This window comes from Manis pentadactyla, chromosome 12 (assembly GCF_030020395.1).
Source record: "Manis pentadactyla isolate mManPen7 chromosome 12, mManPen7.hap1, whole genome shotgun sequence".
Lineage (NCBI taxonomy): Eukaryota > Metazoa > Chordata > Mammalia > Pholidota > Manidae > Manis > Manis pentadactyla.
In genome coordinates this window covers 23,469,678-23,491,709 of record NC_080030.1, presented here as the reverse complement: position 1 = coordinate 23,491,709, position 22,032 = coordinate 23,469,678, and the positions used below count along the sequence as shown (strand labels likewise).

The 22,032-nt window shown below is 56.4% G+C and overlaps 1 protein-coding gene across 11 annotated transcripts in view; it reads left to right on the top strand.

Moving 5' to 3' along the window:
- Positions 1-22,032, top strand: part of MYO9B (myosin IXB) — a 94,006-nt gene that overhangs the window by 67,615 nt on the left and 4,359 nt on the right. For 4 of the 11 annotated variants that reach the window (XM_036893350.2, XM_036893346.2, XM_057490229.1 and 1 more), the window contains exons 12-37: positions 96-237; positions 687-891; positions 1,454-1,535; positions 2,671-2,760; positions 3,925-4,038; positions 5,478-5,517; positions 6,504-6,626; positions 7,510-7,590; positions 9,403-9,513; positions 10,706-10,828; positions 11,837-11,986; positions 12,069-12,235; positions 12,880-13,800; positions 14,439-14,511; positions 14,710-14,834; positions 16,418-16,551; positions 16,796-16,986; positions 18,127-18,225; positions 18,337-18,507; positions 18,596-18,637; positions 18,967-19,078; positions 20,121-20,191; positions 20,586-20,778; positions 20,898-21,026; positions 21,316-21,421; positions 21,677-21,808. In XM_036893350.2, coding sequence (XP_036749245.2) covers positions 96-237; positions 687-891; positions 1,454-1,535; positions 2,671-2,760; positions 3,925-4,038; positions 5,478-5,517; positions 6,504-6,626; positions 7,510-7,590; positions 9,403-9,513; positions 10,706-10,828; positions 11,837-11,986; positions 12,069-12,235; positions 12,880-13,800; positions 14,439-14,511; positions 14,710-14,834; positions 16,418-16,551; positions 16,796-16,986; positions 18,127-18,225; positions 18,337-18,507; positions 18,596-18,637; positions 18,967-19,078; positions 20,121-20,191; positions 20,586-20,778; positions 20,898-21,026; positions 21,316-21,421; positions 21,677-21,808 — 3,927 coding nt within the window. The remainder of the gene's footprint in view (positions 1-95; positions 238-686; positions 892-1,453; positions 1,536-2,670; positions 2,761-3,924; positions 4,039-5,477; positions 5,518-6,503; positions 6,627-7,509; positions 7,591-9,402; positions 9,514-10,705; positions 10,829-11,836; positions 11,987-12,068; positions 12,236-12,879; positions 13,801-14,438; positions 14,512-14,709; positions 14,835-16,417; positions 16,552-16,795; positions 16,987-18,126; positions 18,226-18,336; positions 18,508-18,595; positions 18,638-18,966; positions 19,079-20,120; positions 20,192-20,585; positions 20,779-20,897; positions 21,027-21,315; positions 21,422-21,676; positions 21,809-22,032) is intronic. The other 7 variants (XM_057490231.1, XM_057490230.1, XM_036893348.2 and 4 more) reach the window with 6 other exon arrangements.

Genomic DNA, 22,032 nt, shown 5'->3' with positions numbered 1-22,032 from the left:
ACCCGCCTCCTCCATGGAGGACCCGGGACGTGGAATACAAAGCGGGCGATCAAGCCGCTCTTCCTGCAGCTAAAGGTTTCAAATCCTCCTCCCAGCTTTCCCCATGCCACGAGCCAGACCCTGCTGGCCAAGTTCAAGCAGCAGCATGAAGACAACAGGTACTTCCTGGGCACACCCGTCTTGGAACCAGCTTTCATCATCCAGCACTTCGCAGGGAAAGTGAAATATCAGATCAAGGTGTGCACCTATCGGTTGCCATTAGCAGCCGAGTTACCCTTTGCTCGGGAAGCGGGAAAGGGACCATGTGGGCGTCCCAGAGGCCCCTTCCCTCTGCCTCTTGCTCTGTCCTTTCGTCTTGCTTATTACACTGGGTGAGGACTGGGGGCTGTCAGACCCAGTGCACCAAATCCCTGGCTGTACTGTGGAACGTAGTGAGTGAACCAGGCTCACCTTCCAGGCCAAGTCCCTGTCCAGGACTTGGATGGCCATGTCCATTTGCAGCCAGGATCCAAAGAGAGAATGTTCAGATAGGAGAGGGGTCAAGAAGCTAGGAAAGCTACCCAGAGGCACAACCCGCTTCTCTGTGGTAGAGAGGGGTCCCATCCCACTACCACCCCTTCGTGTGCCCGCCCCTAGGGCCATAGCAATCTCTGACATGTGACCACCCACCTCCAACTCCCTGCCAGGACTTCCGGGAGAAGAACATGGACTACATGCGCCCGGACATTGTAGCCCTCCTCCGGGGCAGCGACAGCTCCTACGTGCGGGAGCTCATCGGCATGGACCCCGTGGCTGTGTTCCGTTGGGCTGTGCTCCGAGCCTCCATCCGGGCCATGGCCGTGCTCCGGGAGGCTGGGCGCCTGCGGGCTGAGAGGGCCGAGAAGGCTGCAGGTAGCAAGGGACCCCCAACCATCCCTGTCAACGTGGAGACCCTGAGGGTCCCTCTTAAAGTGTCAAGTTCTGTGGCACTTAGCACCTCCACAGTGCCATACAGTCATCCCCTCTGTGTAGCTCCAGAACGCTTTCATCTTCCTAGACAGAAATGCTGTATCAGGGTATATCTTTTAACTTCATCATCTTCCCAAAGCAGGAAGACATGCCCCATGTCTCTTTAAGGACACCCTGAGGCCCGGGATGGCTGCATGGCTCCCCTAGGGGCACTCGGCTCCAGACGCCAGGGGTGGGGCTCTGTTTCATGAAGGGCATTGATTAAAAGGGGGACTAACAGGACCAGGCCTTTACAATAAGCAGGACTAAATGGCATGGATTAGGGGGAAGACCAAAACATTTTAACATTCCCTGCTGTGACCAAATTTGAGTGTCAGGCTGTTTTCTTAAAATGAGTTCAAATCAGGATCTCAGCCTCTGTGGTAGAGACAAAGGCCTTGGGGCTCTGGGTATACCCCACTCCACCTCCACCACCCACCAGATTCCATCTACTCTCTGTACCCAGAAGGTATGGGCATCTCCGGCACCCAAAGCCACCCAGCAGAGCTGCAGAGAGGAGCCAGCACCCCGTCGGAAAAGCTGTTCCGGTGAGCAAGGCCTTGATTTGTCCAAACTGAGGCCACTAGGCAACTGCATTATTAAAACAAGGCCAGAAACCCTACCCCGCAAACCCAGGCTGGGGTTGACCCAAATAAGGGACCCCGAAGTCCTTTGTACCGAAAAGACCCAGAAACAATGGCATCTGGTGGCCGCTTTTCTGCGCACAGAAAGGGAGGCCTCCCTGCATCATCTGCATTAGGGCTCAGCGTATAGATGGTCCTTTTCATGGCCGTGGGGGCGGGGCCAGGGTGCCACTGGTCTCGCTGAGCAACAGCTTCATGTAAAAGGAGTTCCTCCCTTCGCCAGGCTGGGTTATGCCCAAGCAGCTCTGCTAAGATACTTTGCCTGCAGTGAGAAACCCAAGGTGCCCTGTGGCACACCAGATAACACAGGGTGTTCTGTGGCCACCCCACAATGACCGAGGGGTCTCCACATACCCTGGTTTGTGCTGAGTATAAACGTGAGCAGGGATGCACTCCCACGGGGCAAGTTGAGGAAGGCCACACAGGACAGACCCCACGCAATGACAAAGTCAGAGGAGGGACACTTCTGGCACCTTGTGAGAGCCAGGCAGGCTGAAGTCCCTGAAAAGGGATTGAGCTGGACAAGGAAGGCAGGGTGCACTGGAGTGGGAAAGGGACACCAGCACATACATGCAAAGACCCTGGGGCAGCCAAGTCCCCAACTTCTCTCCCAAGATTCACAAATACCCAAGGAGAACGTGACTCAGTTTTCAAATGTGAAAAGGTCACTTTATTTTTGAGTCCTCTGTTCAAAAAATTTCTTCAAGAGATTCATAAGAGTTTGTGTGTGGAATACCAAACTAGGCCCTAGGTAACACTGTATGCTTTTGGTCTGAAAGCACAGCATGTCGTTTTCCTGCTTTTACAAAGGTGCATTTTCAAATCAGCTCTTTCAAAAAGTGGGCACAAGATAAAAAGCACTTACCCTATTTGCTTTTGGGTCATTGCTTTTAATTCCACTCCCACCACTCCACCCCACCCCCCGCAAAGACCAGTCTGCCACCACCAAAGCAAGGCCTGTCTCCCCAGGGCCTGGCCCACAGGCTGCGGGTCCCCCAACCCAGGAGCGCATTCAGTTTATACAGATTCTCCCTTTCAGCTGCTCAATGCTAGATTTCTCATTTGACTGCTCTGAGGAGTTCGATATTAACGCTTTTGAGGACATCATTGCTTTGTATGAAAGCAAGAAGTAAGTAGAAGCGAGGGCCTTCGAACCTGAGACCAGGGAGGCGCACAGAGAGAAGCCATTGTCCCCAGGCCCTCAGCACAGCATCCAGGGCCCGGAGAGGGAAATTGGCACACCAGAGCCCTCAGGGGGCACTATGGCCAGATTTGGCTGGGTTGGGGGGTGCAGATTGAAGCCATGGACCTCTGCACTGACTGCTTTTGGGGTATGGATGCAAAACATGACCCCTCTGTTGTCTTTGCTCTGTGCCTCCCTGGAGGGCGAGGGAACAGAGGTAAGTGGGGCCAGTCAGCCCCAGGCATGGTGCATGGAACACAGACAAGGGGCCGCCGGTCGGGGTCTTTCCAGGCCAATTGTCCAGAGCTTAAACATGTATTTGAGATAACCCAGAATGAGGAATTTACTAAAATGAAATGAAAACCTGATTCGTCCTGTTTGATCATTACCTTGTTCCCAGAAGTTTCATCAAAGACATTTGTCATTCTTCACGATAGCCTTTTCCATCCCTAAGCCATGCTCGTTTTCATGCATCAGTATCAAAGGCTGGGCCTACATCCTGTGCTCAACACCGAACCCACAGCAGCTGGGCCAAACGGAAGCAAACGTGGGAAGAAGATGCCCTCCGTTAGGCTTTCTTGGCCCTCTGCCCGGTCACTCTCCACGGTAGGGCCGTCCCATGGAGAATGTGGGGGCTGAGGAGCATCCTGGCCTTGACTCTGCCAGGAACCAACCCTCCACGCCCAGCGACGAGAGCCAAACAGTGTCTCAGGACTTCACCAACCATCCCAGATAGAGCTGCTGTGTGCATTCTGGTTCATTCCTCCTGTGGCCTTTCTAGAAGCCAACGAGGAGTTTGACCTGTGGCCGCAGAATCACCCAGAGCACTGGGTGAATCACTAAACAGCTGCTTCCCACAGAGACCCTCTGGTTTTCCCTTTCCCTTGCTCCTTGATTCCAGAAGTCCCTTGCAGAGGAGGCTCTTTGCAGTGAACTGAGATGCCATGTTAGGAAATATCCTGGGCCCCTTCTCCAGCTACATGTTTTGGCTCCAGTGGCCTGGGGAGGGTCCTGACGGTGCTGGGGACCCTGAGGTGGTGGGCCCACTGCTCTAACTCAGTCTTCTCTCTTCACCGCACCCTCCCCTCCCCCTCCCCCTCCCCTACTCAGTGAATTGCATGACCAAATCATCAAGACCATCAAAGGATTGCCCTGGCAGGGTGAGGACCCCCGTAGGCTCCTCCAGTCCCTCAGTCGGCTCCAGAAACCCCGCACCTTCATCCTGTGAGTCCCCCCGAGGCTGCGGCACCCGCCCCCACCCCATCCCCACAAGTGCAATGACCACCTTCCCTGCTCCCGAGGACTCCAGCCCTGCAGGCTTCCCAGTGATGCTGAATCAGCCACTGCCAACACGATGGTGTCTCTTGGCTCTGTCCTCACACCAGCCATTGCTGAGTGGACGCCATAATTCTCCCACCCTGGGGTCTGGGCTGCAGCCCAAATCCTCACTGGCTTCCCCATTGCCTAGCACAGCTTGGCAATAACGCTGGTCCTACAAAGCATCTCGTTTTCTGCCCCCAACTGTGCAGGGCAAGGCTTTCCTCCCTGCCCACTGTGAGCTCGTAAAGAAGCCGTGGGAAGTAGGGCGTGTGATTTCCCACACCTCCATCGCCAACCGTGGCCCTGCTTTGTGTGGATGGCAGTGTGATGTGGGAGGAAAGGCCAGAAGCCAAGCTACCTACACTCACTGCGTAGCCTGGGTGCTCTGAGCCTCTGGGCTCTGTCTGCAAGTCAGGGGTGACAACTTTCACACCCATGGCACCAGGTGGACTGTGGTATCAGCCAATGGAGTACCTGCAGCTATTCAGCTGAGAGCAAAGCTTGTGACCACAGGAGAGGCAGATTTCAAATCGCTTTTATTATGCCTTATTCCACCCCACAGGGATTCAGATTAAATCTGACACATAGAACTTCATGGCTGAGCATTTTGTAGATGAGTGGGGCACCATTTCTGCAGCCGATCTTTAAAATGAGCCAAGCTGTAAATTATTTTAAAATTTTTCTTTTGTCTGCAAGATTCCATAAAGTATTCAAGAATGTGGGAGCCATCCCCACTCCTTCAGCCAAAAGATTGGCTTTCATTTTTTGCCTTTCTGCCACTACAAATCCAAAACGCACATCTACCCAGGCCCCATTTCTATTCTCTGCTGGGCAGACCCCTGCCCCCGCCGCTGGGAGTCTGGAAGGGGCTCTTTGAGGTTTGCCAACATGTAGGAAATAGAGCCTGGACACCTGGTAGGTGTCAGAACCACACAAGATCCCTCAAAGTTCCATTTGGGACAATCTCTGTCATTTTTGAGATCTGCCGGCTCCCCCATAGCCAGTCCTGCACAGATGGATGCTCTGCCTTGTAGATTACCAGCCAGCCCCTCCTAAATCCCTGGACATCCAGGTGGTCCCTAAACCAGATGCTCCCACTGCCTTGGGCAGCTACTGGTCCAGTGAAGTGGGCGCAAGTCACAGGGCAGCCCACACACGTGCAGAGAGCCTGGCGGGTCCTTGGAGAGGCAGCGGCGGGGGCTTCGTTGCACTTGCGCTTCTGGACTCTCCACTTCGTCTGCTCTCGCTCCTTCTAACCTGCCAGGCGTAGCTTGCCAAACTAACCCAGATCCAGACAGCATGTGTTCCTTGTGTTCACAAAACCATTTTTAATATTTTGACAGGAAAAGTAAAGGTATCAAACAAAAGCAGATCATTCCGAAGGTAAACGCTCGCGAAACCCTCTAATGCCACCTGGCTGTTGCCCACTTGAGAGAGCCTGCCTCAAGGGGCTTTCTGGAAAATGGGGGTGGGGCGGGGGCGGGATTTTAACTTCCCTGGCTTTCTAGTTCCTTCCTCCTCCCACTGTCATCCCTCCCCACCCCAGCTCCCACTTCCCTCCAAAAATAATTTTTCATGTCAAAGTAACTTGCAGCTGTCTTTGAGTTTACTTGCAGCAGGGCCTGAGATGGGGAACAGGCGTGTGTTAAGGGGCACTCCCAGGAGAAGCCTGAGGGGTCAGGAAGCAGCTAGGATGGGGGCAGGACTGTCCTGCACAGGAACAATGCAGTGCTTCTGTCCCACCACTGTATCACAGGCCTATAGGTATAAGCCACCTCCTGAGGGTGGGACAGAACACAGCGTTCCTGGGAAAGGAGGCCCTTCCGGCCAGGGTGGTCCCACCAGGAAGGGGCAGCTGTGCCTTGCTGACAGCCAAGACCCCAGCAGTTGGCCTTGGGTAAAGCACACCCAGTGCCCAGGCTGCTCTCCAAGTACAGAGTGCAGACAGATGAAATTTGCAAAAATAAGAACATCTTCTCAGTCTGGCCCACAGGACAGCGCTAGTCCCCTTCATAGCTGATACTTAAGGGTCAGCAAGCACACGTGGGAGGACCCCCCAGAGAAGCGCAGTGGGACTCAGCACTTCTGTTGCTGTGTAGGGGAGGAAGGCACTCTGTAGCCTTTGGCTTCTGGGCACTCAGCCACAAAAGATGCTGTAATCCATCCTCCGGGAGCTGGCCCTGTGTGCAGGATGCCGCCCAGGGTCACCCCTGCTGCCCACCAGGCCCACAACCCCTGCCCTCCAGCAGCAGTGTCCCAAGAGCTGCCACCCCAGAGGACATAGCCCTGGCTGTGTGGACGTCTGTGATGTCTCCAGGTGCCCAGTGGGGCCTGAGGAGGGCAGGCCAGACCCTGTGTGTCTGTCCTAGAATCTGCTGGACTCCAAGTCCCTGAAGCTGATCATCAGCATGACCCTGCATGACCGGACCACCAAGTCCCTGCTACACCTGCACAAGAAGAAGAAGCCACCGAGCATCAGCGCCCAGTTCCAGGTGGGCAGAGCAGCAGGAAGTGGCACTAGGCTCAGTCTGATTTAGCCAAAGCAGACCCAGCGAGTCCTGGTCCTGGGGCTGCACGGCCTCGGCGCAGCCTGACATTGAGGCCGGACCATTCTCTGAGGTGGGAGCCGCCCTGTGCACTGCAGGGTGCTGAGCAGGATCCCTGATTTTTGCCCTCTAGGTGTCAGCACCCTCCAGTTGTGACAAGCAAAGCTGGCTGGAGACACTGCCACAGACCCCCAGGAGAGGGAGGGGGGCAGAATCATGCCTGTTGAGAACTACATAGTTAAAAAAGTAACGAGTTATCGTATTAGTTAGCGTGACTACTGAGCTGTGTTCTTGGCCAATGTTCCCCGTTTTCCCTAGCCTCCAGGAAGCTCAAAGATAATTTTTTAAGGGAACCTAACAGCTGTTGACACCACTAGTGCTTTTGTCCCTTTCATTTTTCCTCAGTCTAAATCTTCTGTTTCCACTTTCACCTTTTTTGCAATTACCCTACCTTGGAGCTCCCACAAATCCTTTTTGGAAATAACAGGTCAGAAGCCAAAATCACCACATCTAGTCCTGTCTAAGGCTGACACACATTTTTTTAATTCCCAGAAGTTTCTCTGGTCCCACCCCCACCTTCTCCCTGAGACAAAAGAGCTGGGGGTGACCCTGAGAAAATGGTGGCAGTCAGCACAGAGACCCCAAAGCTCCCTTTGGGGCTCCCAGAGATAGCACAGCCTCTGGTCAGAGCATCCGGCTGCACCTCCCGAGTCATTGGTGTAGACACACCAACCCCCGCACACTGGCAGCTACGGGTGACCTGGGTCCTATGCCACTGACAGGCGCTGCTTTGGGGCCCCAGCTCAGCGCCTTCTCTCTCTTGCCCCAGACGTCCCTTAACAAGCTCCTGGAGACCCTGGGGAAAGCAGAGCCCTTCTTCATCCGCTGCATCCGCTCTAACGCTGAGAAGGTAAGAGGCTCCTCCGCCTCGGAGGTAAAGGCTCCTGTCTTGCAGCTCAACTGGGGGCGCCCCTGTGTGGTGCATCCTCTACGGAGCCAGGAGGCCTCAAGGAACCACGTGCTCACACAGGCTCTGGGAACTGTAACTGGCGAGCTGTGGGTAGGGGCAGTGGCGGGGTCAGCAGGAGGCACCAAGGGTGGCCCAGGGGCTGGCCAAGAGCAGGGACATCACCTAAAAGTGGAGGGGCCCCAAAAGGTTTGCTCAAGGAGGCTCAGGTCCATGGTGGTCTTCACATGCATCCTGAAGTCAGCCAGGACAGAGAACATAGCAGAGGTGGGGCAGGAGCTGAGGCTGTGCAGCGGGAGAGCCCCACTGCTGCTCCGGAAGTTTCTGGAAAGACTTGGAGCTCCTTTGGGGGCTCCAGCAGCAGGCTCAGCCCTCACTGCCGGACTTCCTTCAGACGTGGGGTCTACTGATCATTCCACCTCCTCGGGGACTTTGCTGGGGGCCATTCAGGCTCTGCTCCCTCCCCTCTGGGTGCAAGTAGGTGCCTAGGCAGGGGCTCCTGGGGGCTCTGTTTGCTCACCACCGCATTTCTCTTTCCTCTTCCCATTTCCCTGCCTGCCCCCTCCCCCATTCTCCTGGGACATTGCACTGATCCCCAGAGCCTGGCTTCTCCCAACCAAGTACCCCAGCTTCCAGCCTCCTGGGCAAGGACCTGGAGTCCTGGGCTCTCCCACCTACCCTCCTGTATCTGTTCCCCATTAGAGCCTCAGAGAAGCTCTCTGCCTGCCATTCTTCCTCCGGCAGCAGATGGGCCCTTCTTCTATCAGGGATTTTTACACAGCTTTGGACAATTCAGGAAACGCTCCCTCAAGACCTGCTCTGGGCAGGGGTTGTGCCCGCAGATAACTTTGCCACAGGGGGGCCATCCCGCGTGTTGGCGGGTGTTGGGCAGCATTCCTGGTCTCCGAGAGCTCACCAGATGCCACCCAGTTGTGCAACTGCCACACCCTCATGTGGTACCCTCTGTCCACTTTAAATAACCCCCACCAGCATGGAGTCCAGGCCTCCTGAGCTCCAAACTCCAAGCACACCAGGGGAGCCTCATTTCCAGCACCTCCTCCTCATCCTTGGCTCTCCAACAACAAGCCTCCCTCTGTGCCCCTGTCAGCCCCTTGGCCTCCCCCTCCTCCTCTGGGCCTTCACCTGCCTGTCCCTGCCTCAGCCCTCAGGACTGAGCCCAGAGTCCTCCCTCCTGCAGTACCTCCCACAGGGACCCAGGCAGCATCCACCCTATTCGCACATGCACCTGCCTCCCACCCCCAGACCGTGTTCTCTCTGCTGAATCCCTAGTTTTCCTCCCAACCCCAGTGCCTGGCACAGAGTAGGAGCTCAGTGCATGTTTGGGGTGGGGCCCTTAGGAAATAACTTTTCGTGGCACTAATGTGAAAGAAAGGTAATTCTTCCGTGGCACAGTTAGGCAGTAAGAAGCAGCCTCTGCCTCCCAGACACCAGGAAACAGAGCAGATCAGATGCCCTATTTTCAAGAAGAGATGAATGCCTTAAGCATCACTGCCAGGCAGCCCTGTCTCTTTATTCCAAAAAGAATGTCTGGAGCAAGGAAAGATGGATCCTGCGGGTAGCCATGGGTGCTGCGCTGGGAACATCCCCCAGACCAGCCAGGCCCGTGTGTGCACCCAGATCACAGCCGTAGCCAGAATCCCCAGGGGCCTCGTTCCGTGGCTCCCTGTCCCCAGCAGCCTGTGCTTAGGCATCTAGCAGTGGGCACCTGCCCTGATGGTTCACATCCCATTCCAGAAAGAGCTGTGCTTCGATGACGAGCTGGTACTGCAGCAGCTGCGCTACACGGGCATGCTGGAGACCGTGCGGATCCGGAGGTCAGGCTACAGCGCCAAGTACACGTTCCAGGTGGGAAGAACCTACAACAGGAACCTGGACAGTTACTTTACAGCAGAGCTTCTCCACAGTACCATTGACATTTGAATCAGAGTTCTTTGACATGGGTCGGCAGGGCAAGTGTCCTCGGAAGAGGTGGCTGGGCCCAAGCCAAGCCTTGGAGGACACAGAGGTGTCAAACTGAACCAAGCAGAGGGAATTGTACAAGCAGGTTCCTGCGTGGCTCTGCCCTTTATCTAGCACCTTCTAAGGTAGATGCTTTTATACCAACTCTTTTATTCTGCCACCAGCAGCCAGGGGACCTGGTTCCGATTTTCCAGATACAGAAACTGAGGCTCCGGCAGGCGATGCCTTCAGAGTTGGCTCCCTGGGCTTTCTAGAGACACAAAGGACTGTTAACTGACCTCAAAATGGTGATGGGCAAATTGCTAGAGCATTTTCTCAAACACAGCAAGCACCGTTGACATTTGAATCTGGTCATTCTTTGCTATGGGGACCACCCCGTTATCATGTACACGTACACACACACACACACACACTCTCTCTCTCTCTCTCTCTCTCTCTCTCAAGCAGTCTCCACCCAGCATGGCCCAGGTTGAGTAGCCCTGACGCATGCCACAAGCTGACACCACTTGTGTGGTGCTTAAGAGAGCACTGGGCCTGGCACCAGGGGTGGTGGCACCCGGTCCCTGTTCAAGCTTTTCCCCATATGGCCCCAGGGAAATGTCTTCGTCATGGCATGCCTCCATTTTTTCACCCACAGAATGGAAATATCTTTCTGACCCTGTAGAAAGAGGGTAGACAGAATTACAGAAAAGAGAGAAAATGCCAATGTGTCTTCCTCTTGGCTCTTAAAAATTTGACATAGTTGTTGATGTAAATGGTGTGTACCTCCAGCTATGATCCAGGCCTCTAACAAGCCACAGACTGGGGGTGCCCCAAGGCCACCCCCAACAATGCCAGCACCCAGCCGTCAATAGCCACTTGCCGCCTAACCGACCATCCGGTACTCCACATCCGCAGCAGTCTCTCTGCAGCTTTAGGCTGTTTCAGAGTCCGAGGTTTTAGCTCTGTTAGTGCCTTTCGTGTCAAGCTAAGTTTCAGCTTTAGAAACTCGGCTTGACCGAGATGTTGCTGGTACCATGTCCCTTCTGGTGGCAGAAATGCTCACGTGGATTCTCTTTTCTCGGCCACAATCACCTAGGATTTCATAGAGCAGTTCCAGGTGCTTCTGCCCAAGAATGCCCAGCCCTGCCGGGAGGTCATCTCCACCCTGCTGGAGAAGATGAATGTGGACAAGAGAAGCTACCAGATTGGGAAGACCAAGGTCAGCAGACCCACAGCCTTGGGGCAGCTGCAGACCCACCACACTCTGCCTCCCGCCGCACCCAGGTCCTCTCGTGGCCCAAGACCCAGAGCCACACACTGACAAATAAGGAGTTCTGTTGAGGAAATATGTTTCTGGGGGCCCAGCACATTTTCTCGTGAGAAGGCAGAAGGGTACACCAAGCAGTCAAGTTCAGGTCTGTTTCCCATTTTCTCACACGTAGCTTAGGAGAGCTCACACAACACCCCAGAGTGTAACCTCTGTAATACCTACCAGTACGTTTGCTTCCTTTCTTTCCTCTCCCAAAGCCATCTCCACCTCCAGGTATGTGTTATTTGCATCTTGTTGTCGGGGTACCACCCGACTGTCTCTGGCAAGTGCTAAAGTCAGCTTCCCTTTAGGGCTTTACCTGGCATGAAAAATCTCCTCACAGCCCCCCAACAAGTGAACCACAGAGTTACCATGACCCAGCAGTTCCGTTCCTAGGTGTGAATCCAAGATGCCTGCACATAGGTGTCCTAACAAGTCCTCGTACACACAGCTTCATAGCAGCACTAGTCACAGTCGGCAAAAACTGTAAACATGCCATGTATCTATCATCAGATGAATGGATAAACAACATGTGGGCCATTTGTGTACTGGAGCATAATTCTTACTCAGCCTTGTGTATATTGCGATGTGCCCAGACCTCAACAACATGTTGAGAGAAAGAAGCCAGACATAAAAGGTCACATGTTGTAGGATTCTGCTTACCTGAAACATCCATGAAATCCATAGACACAGAAAGCAGATCAGTGGTTGCCTGGGGGAGGGTGAATGACGTTGGGGTGGGGTTTCCTTTCATGGGGATGGGATGTTCTGGAACATTGGGACTGCACCAAGTGCCACTGAATTGTTCACCTTATAAAGGTGACTTTCATGTAACAGGACTTATATCTCAGTAAATTAAAAAAAGGGCCTCCCGGGCACAGGATTCCCACCCTCTACCCCTGTGCCCATGCCCTCCAGGTTTTCCTGAAGGAGACGGAGCGGCAGGCCCTCCAGGAGACACTACACCAGGAGGTCGTTCGGAAGATCCTGCTCCTGCAGAGCTGGTTCCGGATGGTGCTGGAACGCCGGCACTTCCTTCAGATGAGGCGGGCGGCTGTCACCATCCAGGTACTGTGTAGACCCCACCTGGCCGGGCTGGGGGCAGACAGGGTCACCATGCCCAGCCCCTGAGCACCTGCCCCTCCCTCAGGCCGGCTGGCGGTCCTACCACGTCCGACGGTCACTGGAGAGGACACAGGCGGCCGTGTACCTCCAGGCTGCATGGAGGGGCTACCAGCAGCGGATGGCCTACCAGCGCCAGAGATGGGGCATCATCCACCTGCAGAGCCTCTGCCGGGGGCACCTGCAGCGCAAGAGGTGCTCAGAGCAAACCCCCCCAACCCAACCCAGAGCATTCAGCTCACCCGGGAGCTGCCCTGGGTACGGTCTAGCCCACGGAGACAGGTGCCAGGAGACTAGCCAGCTGGGCTACGGGGCTGGTGGGCAGCACCTGCAGAAGCAGCACCAGGTTACCCACTGGCCACATGTAGACTCCCTGAGGGACACCCCCCACACACACTGCACCCATCTGTCCTGAGCTGGTCAGTGGAGCACCTGGATTCGGAGGCAGAGGGTTCAGGCTACCAGGACCAGCCCACATAGGTTCCCCTCACCGCATGCTCACATACGAAGCTTGGGTATGCTGGGCCAGGGACCCAGAGGAATTCAGGGGCTTTGATTCTTCCCCAAACAGACCTAACGAAGGTCCCCCTGAGCCAGCTAGGCAGAACCAGGGTGGAGAGGGCCGTAGTGACAAGGGGCCACTCCTCTATCCCCTTTTCCTGGCTAGGGACGTTTTACCTTTCTAGAAGTCTCTCTAAGGGCTGGGGTCTGCCACTCGGCAGAGTCAGAGCGTGGCCCCCAGCGCACCGGTGGCACAGGGGTCTCCACCCCATGGGTGGATTCCAGAGGTGGCCTGCACATTTGTTCCTGGATCTACCCACTTTGCTTTCGCACACCAGCTTCAACAAGATGGTCGCGGAGAAGCAGAAGGCAGAAGAGAAGGAGCGGGAAGGCCAGCAAGCCTTGAGGGAAGAAGATGCAGAGGGCAGGTCAGGCCAGGCAGCCAGGCAAGAGCAGGTACCCGGGCAGGGCCCGGAACCGTCAGAGGACAGCAAGCATTTGGCACTGGATCCACCGGAGCCCAAGACGCAGCCGAGCACTGAGCCCCCGGCAGAGAGCGCCCAACCAGAGGGGGTGGTCCCCAGCCTAGAGAAGGCTCTCCCACCCGAGAAAAGTGCAGCCGAGAGCCACGAGAAGGTGCCCAGCAGCCGGGAGAAGCGGGAATCTCGGCGGCAGAGAGGGCTGGAGCACGTAAAGCTCCAGAACAAACACATCCAGTCCTATCAGGATGAGCACACCCTCAGAGAACTTTCTGGAAGGGCCATCCCAGAGCCAGAAGAGAGCCTCCTGGAAGACAGGAAGGAGGGCAGAGAAGAAGAATCCCCTTCAGATGCAGGGCCAGAGATGGAGGATGCTTCTGAAATGCAGCTTGAGGAAGCACTGCAAGCCATGCCAGTCAGCCAGGTCTCCAGAGAAACCCCAAAGGTTCCCCAGGATGGGAGCCCAAGCCCCAGCCACAGGGAGTGGCCACCCAGCCTGACCCTGGACGGTACCCCCGAGACCTTGGGCACCACTCCCGAGACTCCCAAGGACAAGAGCGAGCTGGGCAGTGACCTGAGCACACAGGACAAGCCCGAGAGCCCTGGAGGCTCCACCCAGATCCAGCGGTACCGGGACCCGGACTCGGAGCGGCTGGCCAGCGCCGTGGAGCTGTGGAGGGGCAGGAAGCTGATGGCTGCTGCTTCCAGCACCATGCTAAGCCAGTCCCTGGACCTCAGCGAGCGGCACTGGGCCCCCAGCACCGCCCTCACACCCACAGAGTAAGCCCTCCTTTGTCCCAGCACTGTGGGTGCCAGGCTGGGGTGGGCAGGGCGACACAGAGCCCAAGGACAGGGACAATGCCATGCGTCCCCAAAAACAGATGAGCAGCTCCGTGCCCAAAAGCTGACCTCAGGTGTGTGAGAGCCCCAAGGAAAGAAGGTGCAAGTCTGGGGGGTGGGGGAGTGACAATGAGGCACCTGCAAGGGGCCTAGCTGGGACCCTGAGTCCCCCACCAGAACAGGCCATGCACACCCAGCATCCCCACTCCCCTGCCCACCTGGGCCTCAGCTTTCTCACCAATAAGCAGGAGTGATTACACTCATCCAGGAGTTGAAGGAGACAGGGGCCGACTCTCAATATGCTGTTAGCTAAATACCGGTGACCCTGAGTCCCCTGCCCTTCTCCCAGAGAGCTGCTTGGCCAAAGGAAAGAAGAGTCAGAGAAACAAGTAGCTGACACCTGGGCCTGGCTTGCTCTCTGCAGTGGGGCCACCCCAGGCCCTGTGGGTGCAGAGCAGCACCCTCGGTCTCCACCCTTGAGATGCCTGGAGCACCTCCTTCCTCCCCAAGTCAGGACAACCGAAACAGTCTGCTAACCTGCTACCATTGATAAAAGCCTCATTTCTGTGATCTCACAGGGAAAGGCGTATCTCCTTCTCCACGAGCGACATCTCTAAGCTCCTGCCATCCCCAACCCAGACCAAGACACAGGTAAAGTTCCAGGCTGCTGCTCCCATCCGTCAGGGCCCCAGCCAACTTCCACTCTGGCCACCCAGGCTCTACCCAAGGACAGCTTGAAAGAGCAGGGAAGCTGGTGGACAGAGTGCAGGGTGACTAGGAAATCCCCGCTTTGCTATCCCTCCAGTGAGGCCTGCCTGCCTTTGCTCATGCAGCCCTGGTCTCTTGCAGCCTTGTATGGAAACTGTGGACGGGCGGCAGGGCACAAAGAAGCCAGCTGTCCAGAAGAAGAAGTCAAGCGACGCATCTGTTGGCACAGACTCAGGGCTGTCTCCAGGCCCCCAGGCCGACTCTAAGTAAGTGTGGAGTTTGGGGCTGAGCTTTGGACACCTGAGGATGCCCAGGGTCCCTGCCAAGGCTCCAGCCTCACAGCAGTCTGGTCTCCTACACCCATGGTGTTTGCAAAACACTGCTGGGCAGATGTTTGTTCAGTAGCAGTTCCAAGATGGGAGCTCCCACCCAGAACCCAGGTGGTGACCTCCTCAAGGGTCATGACCTCTTGAAGCACCAGCATGGCCTCGTCCCACTGAAGCCCAGAGCCAACCTGGGTCGCATCCTCTAGGCCCCCCACACACCCCATTACAGTCACTGTCCATCAGCTTAGTGAGATGCTATAGAATCACTACTTGTCTTCTCTGTGGTGTTAAGCTTTTTACAGAATCAAAACCAACTCTTGGCTCCCCTGTCCACCGCTGGAACCCTTCCTGGGTCCTTGGGTAGAAAAAACTCTGTCCCCAGAAAGCCCCTGCAGACATCCTAGAGCTGCTTGCATCTCAGAGCAGACAGGAGCCATGGGACAGGGCGGCCTGGGTCCCGGTACAGAGACGGGAGGCCCGACCAGACTGAGCACCATAAGCAGGTGGCTGGGACAGCAGTGGTCCGCTCTCTCCCCCGTCTGGCGGCCGTGAGTCCGGAGTCCAGGTGTGGGCAGGGCCGCGCTCCCTCAGAAAGCCCTGGGGAAGTCTTCCCGCCTCTTGCAGCTTCTGGGGGCTCCAGAAGGCTCCGGTTCGTGTCCGCGTCACCCGGTCTCTGCCTCCACGCCCACAGGACGTTCTGTTGTCCTCTGTGCCTTCTTTTTCTGTCTCTTATAAGGAACCTTGTCCTGGATTTAGGACCTGTGTGATCCATGAGTCTCTCACCTCGAAGTCCTTCGCTTGGTGGCTTAGTACATTCAGGCTGCTATGACAAAAATACCAAAGACCAAGTGGCTTAAACAACAAACATTTATTTCTCACAGTTCTGGAGGCACCAGTAGATTCAGTGTCTGGTGGGGGCCGCTTCCTGCTTCATAGATGCCACCTTCTGGCTGCATCCTCATGGGGCGGGATGGGTGAGGGGCCAGCCTGAGTTCTCTTTCATAAGGGCACTGATCCCATTGTGGGGGCTCCACCCTCAGGACCTCATCACCTCCCACAAGCCCCTCCTCCTGACACAGTCACACTGGGGTTACTCTCCCACCTGTGAAGTTGGAGGGGACACATGCATTCTGACCATGGGACTTAGTCACATCCCCAAAACCCTTTTCCTAAATAAGAGGCTGATGGGTAGTTGTGGACACATCTCTTCAGGGCCCACTGTCTGCCCCACTGTGCACCCAGTAGCCACAGAACACGAGTTGGCATTTATTCTGATTTCTCCCCCTAACCTTGTGCCCACAAAAACACATGAAGGGAGCAAAGGGTCATTTCTTTTTTATATGACAGGCCATAGCAGCTTTTTTTTCTAACCCCCTGCCAAACTCACACACAGAGACCTCATTTTCAGTAGCACTCCATTCCAAGCATTATTTCTCTCTTCACAGTGAGATGGCCCTTTTGGCAGCCTCTCAGTCATTTTCACTTCCTGAGGTTTAAATGGAACCCCTTACTTTCTCCTACAGATCTACATTTAAGAGGCTTTTCCTGCATAAAAACAAGGATAAAAAGTACAATCTAGAGGGCGTGGAGGAGATGGAGAATGCCGTACCTGGGAACATTATTCTGGAAGCTGCCACCATGAAGAAGAATCCAGAAGGTTGGTTGCCCACAGTCTCAGGATGGACGGCAGAGCCACCAGGGCCCCTGGGGATGGGCACGGTCCCCAGGTCAGGCCTTGGGCACAAGGCTTCAGGGCCGGTCCCAGTGCCCTGGGAGCACTCTCTGGCTGGCATGTGGCTATGGGGGGTCCTGGGTCTCTGCATTTGTGACCCTGCCCCTCAGAACCCACCAGCATCCCTCCCCAGAATCCACAGTGACCAGCCGCTCCTCCTCCCCCTCAGTTCCCTCCAGCCACCAGCACCGCCATGCCATGGGTGAGAGGCACACCAAGGAGCCAGGAGGCAAAGGGAAAAAGAACCGGAATCTCAAGATTGGCAAAATCACAGTGTCGGAGAAATGGCGGGAGTCAGTATTCCGCAAAATCACCAACGCAAACGAGCTCAAGTACCTGGACGAGTTCCTGCTCAACAAGGTGGGTTGGCCAAGGGACAGGTATGGCAGTGGGTGGGTGTGGGGACGCACAGAATGGGTGTCGCAGCCCGGCAGTTTTCTGAGCCACCACGCCACAGCCCTCAGTTGGCTAGGAACAGAAAGTTGCAGAAACCAGAGGCTTCTTCCTAAGTTTGCATCAGCTCATTTTCTGCAAAAATACGGCCTGGGCTCACGTCGGACCATTTTGTCGCCTTGTTCATCCTACTCAACACAGACATTTACATTTTGTTGCAATGTCAGTGGGTCTTAATCACAGAGGCTACAGAATCGTGGAACCAAGCTCCATCCAAAGCATTTGATTCTGGAACGTGCCTGTCCCAATGGCCTTGGGCAAGGGTTTATGGCCTGTACTGGATTCAGCACACGCACATGTGTGTGCAGATCTGTGTGGGCAGGCCGGGCACCAGGCAGGTGCATTTTATCCTGCAGCTTCTATCTAGGAAGACTGAAATCTACTATCTGAAGACATTTACCTGTGTGTTGCGTCACAGCACCCCTAGGAGGTGACTGCCCCACTTTCTTGTGCACCCGAGGAAACAGAAGCACCAGGAATCCAAATAACCTTCCTAGACACACCCGCTGCCTGGAGGCCCTGCGGCCACGCCGTGGCTCAGCTGTGGCATGGCTGTGGATTTCTTATTTTATTTAGAATACACTTTTACAGAAGTCAGTGGGTCTTGTGCTAGGCACTGATTGAGCACTTAGTGTGTACCGTGGAGATAAATGCACTGTGGTGTGCACTGCGGGCGTGGCCTAGCATTGAGCATCTGTGTAAGGCAGCAGGAAGGGCTCCAGCCACACCAGCAGCTGTCCTTAACCAGGACACTTCTGCCCCCAGGGGACACTGGCTATGTATGCAGACATTTTTGGTTGTCACACCTGGAGTGCTCCTGGCATCCGGTGGGCAACAGTATCTCACATTGGATGATCCAGCCCCCAGCGTCAGGAGTTCTAATCCGAGCTGCAGGGATTGAAGAGACCAGGCTTGGCCAGAGGGCCTGGATATTTTTCTGCCAGCCCAGAGAAAGACAGGAAACTTGGGACAAGGCAGAGGTGACTGACCAGTCAGATGTTCCTCTGGAGGCCATTCAGGGTCAGACATCTGTCCCTCCCTCTCCAGATAAATGACCTGCGTTCCCAGAAGACTCCCATTGAGGGCTTATTCATCGAAGCCACTGAGAAGTTTAGGAGCAACCTCAAAACCATGTACTCCGTCCCGGTACGTGCATCCCCCAGCCCTCAGGAAGCTCCACAGCCATCGCTGTGCCCCCTCCAGGCGCCCCCACCCCCCGTCTGACACCCTGCGGGTCATGCCTTTCATCCCCCACAGAACGGGAAGATCCACGTAGGCTACAAGGACCTGATGGAGAACTACCAGATCGTTGTGAGCAACCTGGCTGCTGAGCGTGGCGAGAAAGACCCCAACCTTGTCCTGAACCTCTTCCAGTCGCTTCTGGATGAGTTTACCCGCGGGCATAAAAATGATTTTGAGCAGCCCAAGGTGGGTGGGGCCACTCAGCAGGGGGCAGGCCAGCACGGGCAGGGCCATGCCAGGCCCACCCAGACCTTACCTTTGTGCTCCCTCGCAGCAGAGCAAGGCTCAGAAGAAGAAGCGGAAGCAGGAGCGTGCTGTGAGTATGTTTGCAGGTGCCTGTGTGCATGGCGCTGCATATGTGAGCACGCAAGCACCCCTGTGCATGTGTGTGAGCATGCCCCGTGTGTGTGTGTGTGTGTGTGTGTGTGTGTGTGTGTGTGTGTGTGTGTGTGTGTGTGTGTCTTCCCACCCAGCCCCCAGGAACCCCCAGGTGGGAGGGAGGGGCGTCCAGGCCCTGAGTTGCTGCAGACTGCATCTGTGCCGGGCACCCCTCCGTCCCTGCCTCAATCTCCGCACCCACAGCATGGCAATCCTGTGGGGGACTGCTCCCCAACCCCAGCTCCCACCTTCCTCATGGCCCTGCAGGTCCAGCAGCACAATGGGCATGTGTTCGTCAGCTACCAGGTGAGCATCCCCCAGTCATGCGAGCAGTGTCTCTCCTACATCTGGCTCATGGACAAGGCCCTGCTCTGCAATGGTGAGTGCCCCTGTGCCCCGGCCCCCACTGCACCTCCTGATCTCCTAGCAAACCCCCCACCGGCCTCCCTGCCATGCCCCCTGACCCCTCACCATACCCCTTGGCCCCCCCAACCATGTCCCTGACCCCTTGCTGTGCAGCAAGGCCTTCACCCCCAGCCACAAGGCAGATCTTTCTGGAACACTGCCCCAGCCCCATCTCACTCAAACTAACCGCCCCACCAACTGTCACCCTGGGGCAGAGCCCTGTTCTCTGTGGACCTGAGGCCCCCACCCACCTCTGCACCCTCCCCTCCCCTGGAAAGGTCACCCTATGTCCTACCTCCAGGCTTTGTACACATTGCCTGCCTGCACTGTCTGGGCTGCCGGCCCCTCCCCGGGCCCCCATAGTCCCTCCCCCACGTGCCAGGCCAAGCCTGTCAACCCCCACCGGGACCCAGGGAGAGGGGCTTAGCCCAGAACGACCCCACCAGCGCGACGAGGCCCAGGCCAGGCCGCGCAGCCTTGAGCCTTGTGGTTCCCACAACAGCCTGCTGAGCCTGGCTCTTTTTTTGGCCCAGTTTCCTACTCTTTGGCCCCTGTGCAAGGAGCAGCCCACCACCCATGTCTATCATCAGTTCCCAGCAGTGTCAGTGTGCTGAGACGAAGACACCCAGATACCCCCTCCTTTTTGTCGTAGCTGATTTTCCCTCTCCATGTGTGACCTCAGCTAGACAGACCGGGGGCCATGTGGTTGGAAAGGACGAAAGCATCACTCCTGCCGCTGTCATGGGCCAAGGCCCCAGGGCCACCTCCCCGCAGGACCCAGACCCAGGCTCCCCAGACTCCTGCCCCCTGTCCTGTCAGCCAGGCTGCTCCTGAAGCCACTAAGAGGCCCCAGCTATGACCTGCCTACATGGCTCCCTCACCTGGGAATCAGCGGAGATTCGCAGGACTCAGGTTTAGAAGCTGATTGGTGGGCCCCCAGCCATCAGAGCAAGCAGCCACAGGAACCTGGGTCACAGACACCTCTGTGACGCCCTGCCCCCCCATTGGCCTCCTAGTGTGTAAGATGACCTGTCACAAGAAGTGCATGCACAAGATCCAGACCTGCTCCTACACGTGTAGAAAGAAGGTGAGCCCACTGAAGCCAGGAACCTTCCAGAATGACACCTGGGAGGAGACCATCCTGAGAAACAAGTCTCCACAGTACAATGCCAAGGTCGGGGGTCAGGCAGGAACAGGGAGCCAGCAGGAGGGACTGGCCCACAGTAGAGTGCACCCCAGTTCTGTTGGAGGTCCTGGAGGTGCCCCAGGGCAGGGGTTGGGCTTGTGTATGCATCTCAGACCCCCAGCCCCACTCCTCTGTCCTCCAGGTGGAGGGCCCATCTACTCTGCACAAGGGAGACGGGGTCCCAAGTGCTGGGGTTTCAGCAGGAGCCAGACCAGCAGCTCTAAGAGGCAGAGAGGGAAGGGATGGCTAAGGGGACAATGGGCCCAGGCCTAACACTATCCCCCTGGTGTTGCAGAGTGAGCCAGGTGCTGAGCCAGGCCACTTTGGCGTGTGTGTGGACAGCCTGACTAGTGACAAGGCCTCGGTGCCCGTCGTGCTAGAGAAGCTTCTAGAACACGTGGAAATGCACGGCCTCTACACCGAGGGCCTCTACCGCAAGTCAGGCGCTGCCAACCGCACGCGGGAGCTCCGGCAGGCACTGCAGACAGGTGGGTGCTGTGGGAGGAAGGACCTGCAGGCAAGCAGGTGTCCAGGGCAGACAGGCTCTCTGCAGGCCCAGCCCTCCTGCCTGCACTTCCCTCACTGGCTCTGCCCACTGTTCACACAGACCCCACAGCAGTCAAGCTGGAGAACTTCCCCATCCACGCCATCACCGGGGTGCTCAAGCAGTGGCTGCGCGAGCTGCCCGAGCCCCTTATGACCTTCGCCCAGTATGGTGACTTTCTCCGAGCTGTTGGTGAGTCCCATGGTCACAGCGAGGGTAGCCAGATGTTCAAGGTCAGGGACTGGAGCCACGAGTGTTTGCTGTGACCATCCAGGGAGGTGGGATGACTTTGTCACAGCTGAAAACCAAGCCTCAAGCCAGCATAGTATGGGTCCCCAGCCTACATGGGAGGCCGGGAACCCTCTGTGGTCCTGCATTTTTGCCACATGCCCATTCCAGCCCTCACAGCAGGAGGCTCCCCTATGCCCTGGGGCATGTCAGGGCCAAGGCCACAGGGAACTGATGCCTTGGGCTCTCCTAGAGCTGCCAGAGAAGCAGGAGCAGCTGGCCGCCATCTACACTGTCCTGGAGCACCTGCCTGAGGCCAACCACAACTCCCTGGAGCGGCTCATCTTCCACCTGGTCAAGCAAGTGTCCACCACCCACTCACTGTGGGGTGGGGCCCCAAGCAGCACTCTCTTGTGGTTCTGCACCAGGCCGCAGACCCATGTTGGGGGGTCTGGGAGGGGACCAGCTCCTCCCTGGTGCCTCTCTGCCCTGTGGAAGTGAGTATTGCCCACCTCCAGGCAGCAGTGGAGACACTTTGCCCAAAGCAACCCCAGGGCTCTGGACTCTGGTCTTGGAGCTCCCTGGCCACCCACTAAATGCTGCTCGCCGTGCAGGGTGGCCCTACTCGAGGACGTGAACCGCATGTCACCCAGTGCTCTGGCCATCATCTTCGCGCCCTGCCTCCTGCGTTGCCCCGACAACTCGGACCCGCTGACCAGCATGAAGGATGTCCTCAAGATCACCACGTGAGTGCCAGGCCCCGCAGGGCCCCCACAGCATCCCTCCTCAAGCAGCAAGGGCATCGCTTCTGAGTTCTCCTGAGGCTGAAGAACCAAAAAAGAGATGAAGAAGCTCTCCTGTCCAGTTGAAGGGTTAGGGGTGGACAGTGAGCCCTCATATTCCCAGCCTCTGGTCAACAGTGGCAAACAAACAATTATCTGGAGGTTTCTTCTTCCCTCTGAGCAACTGT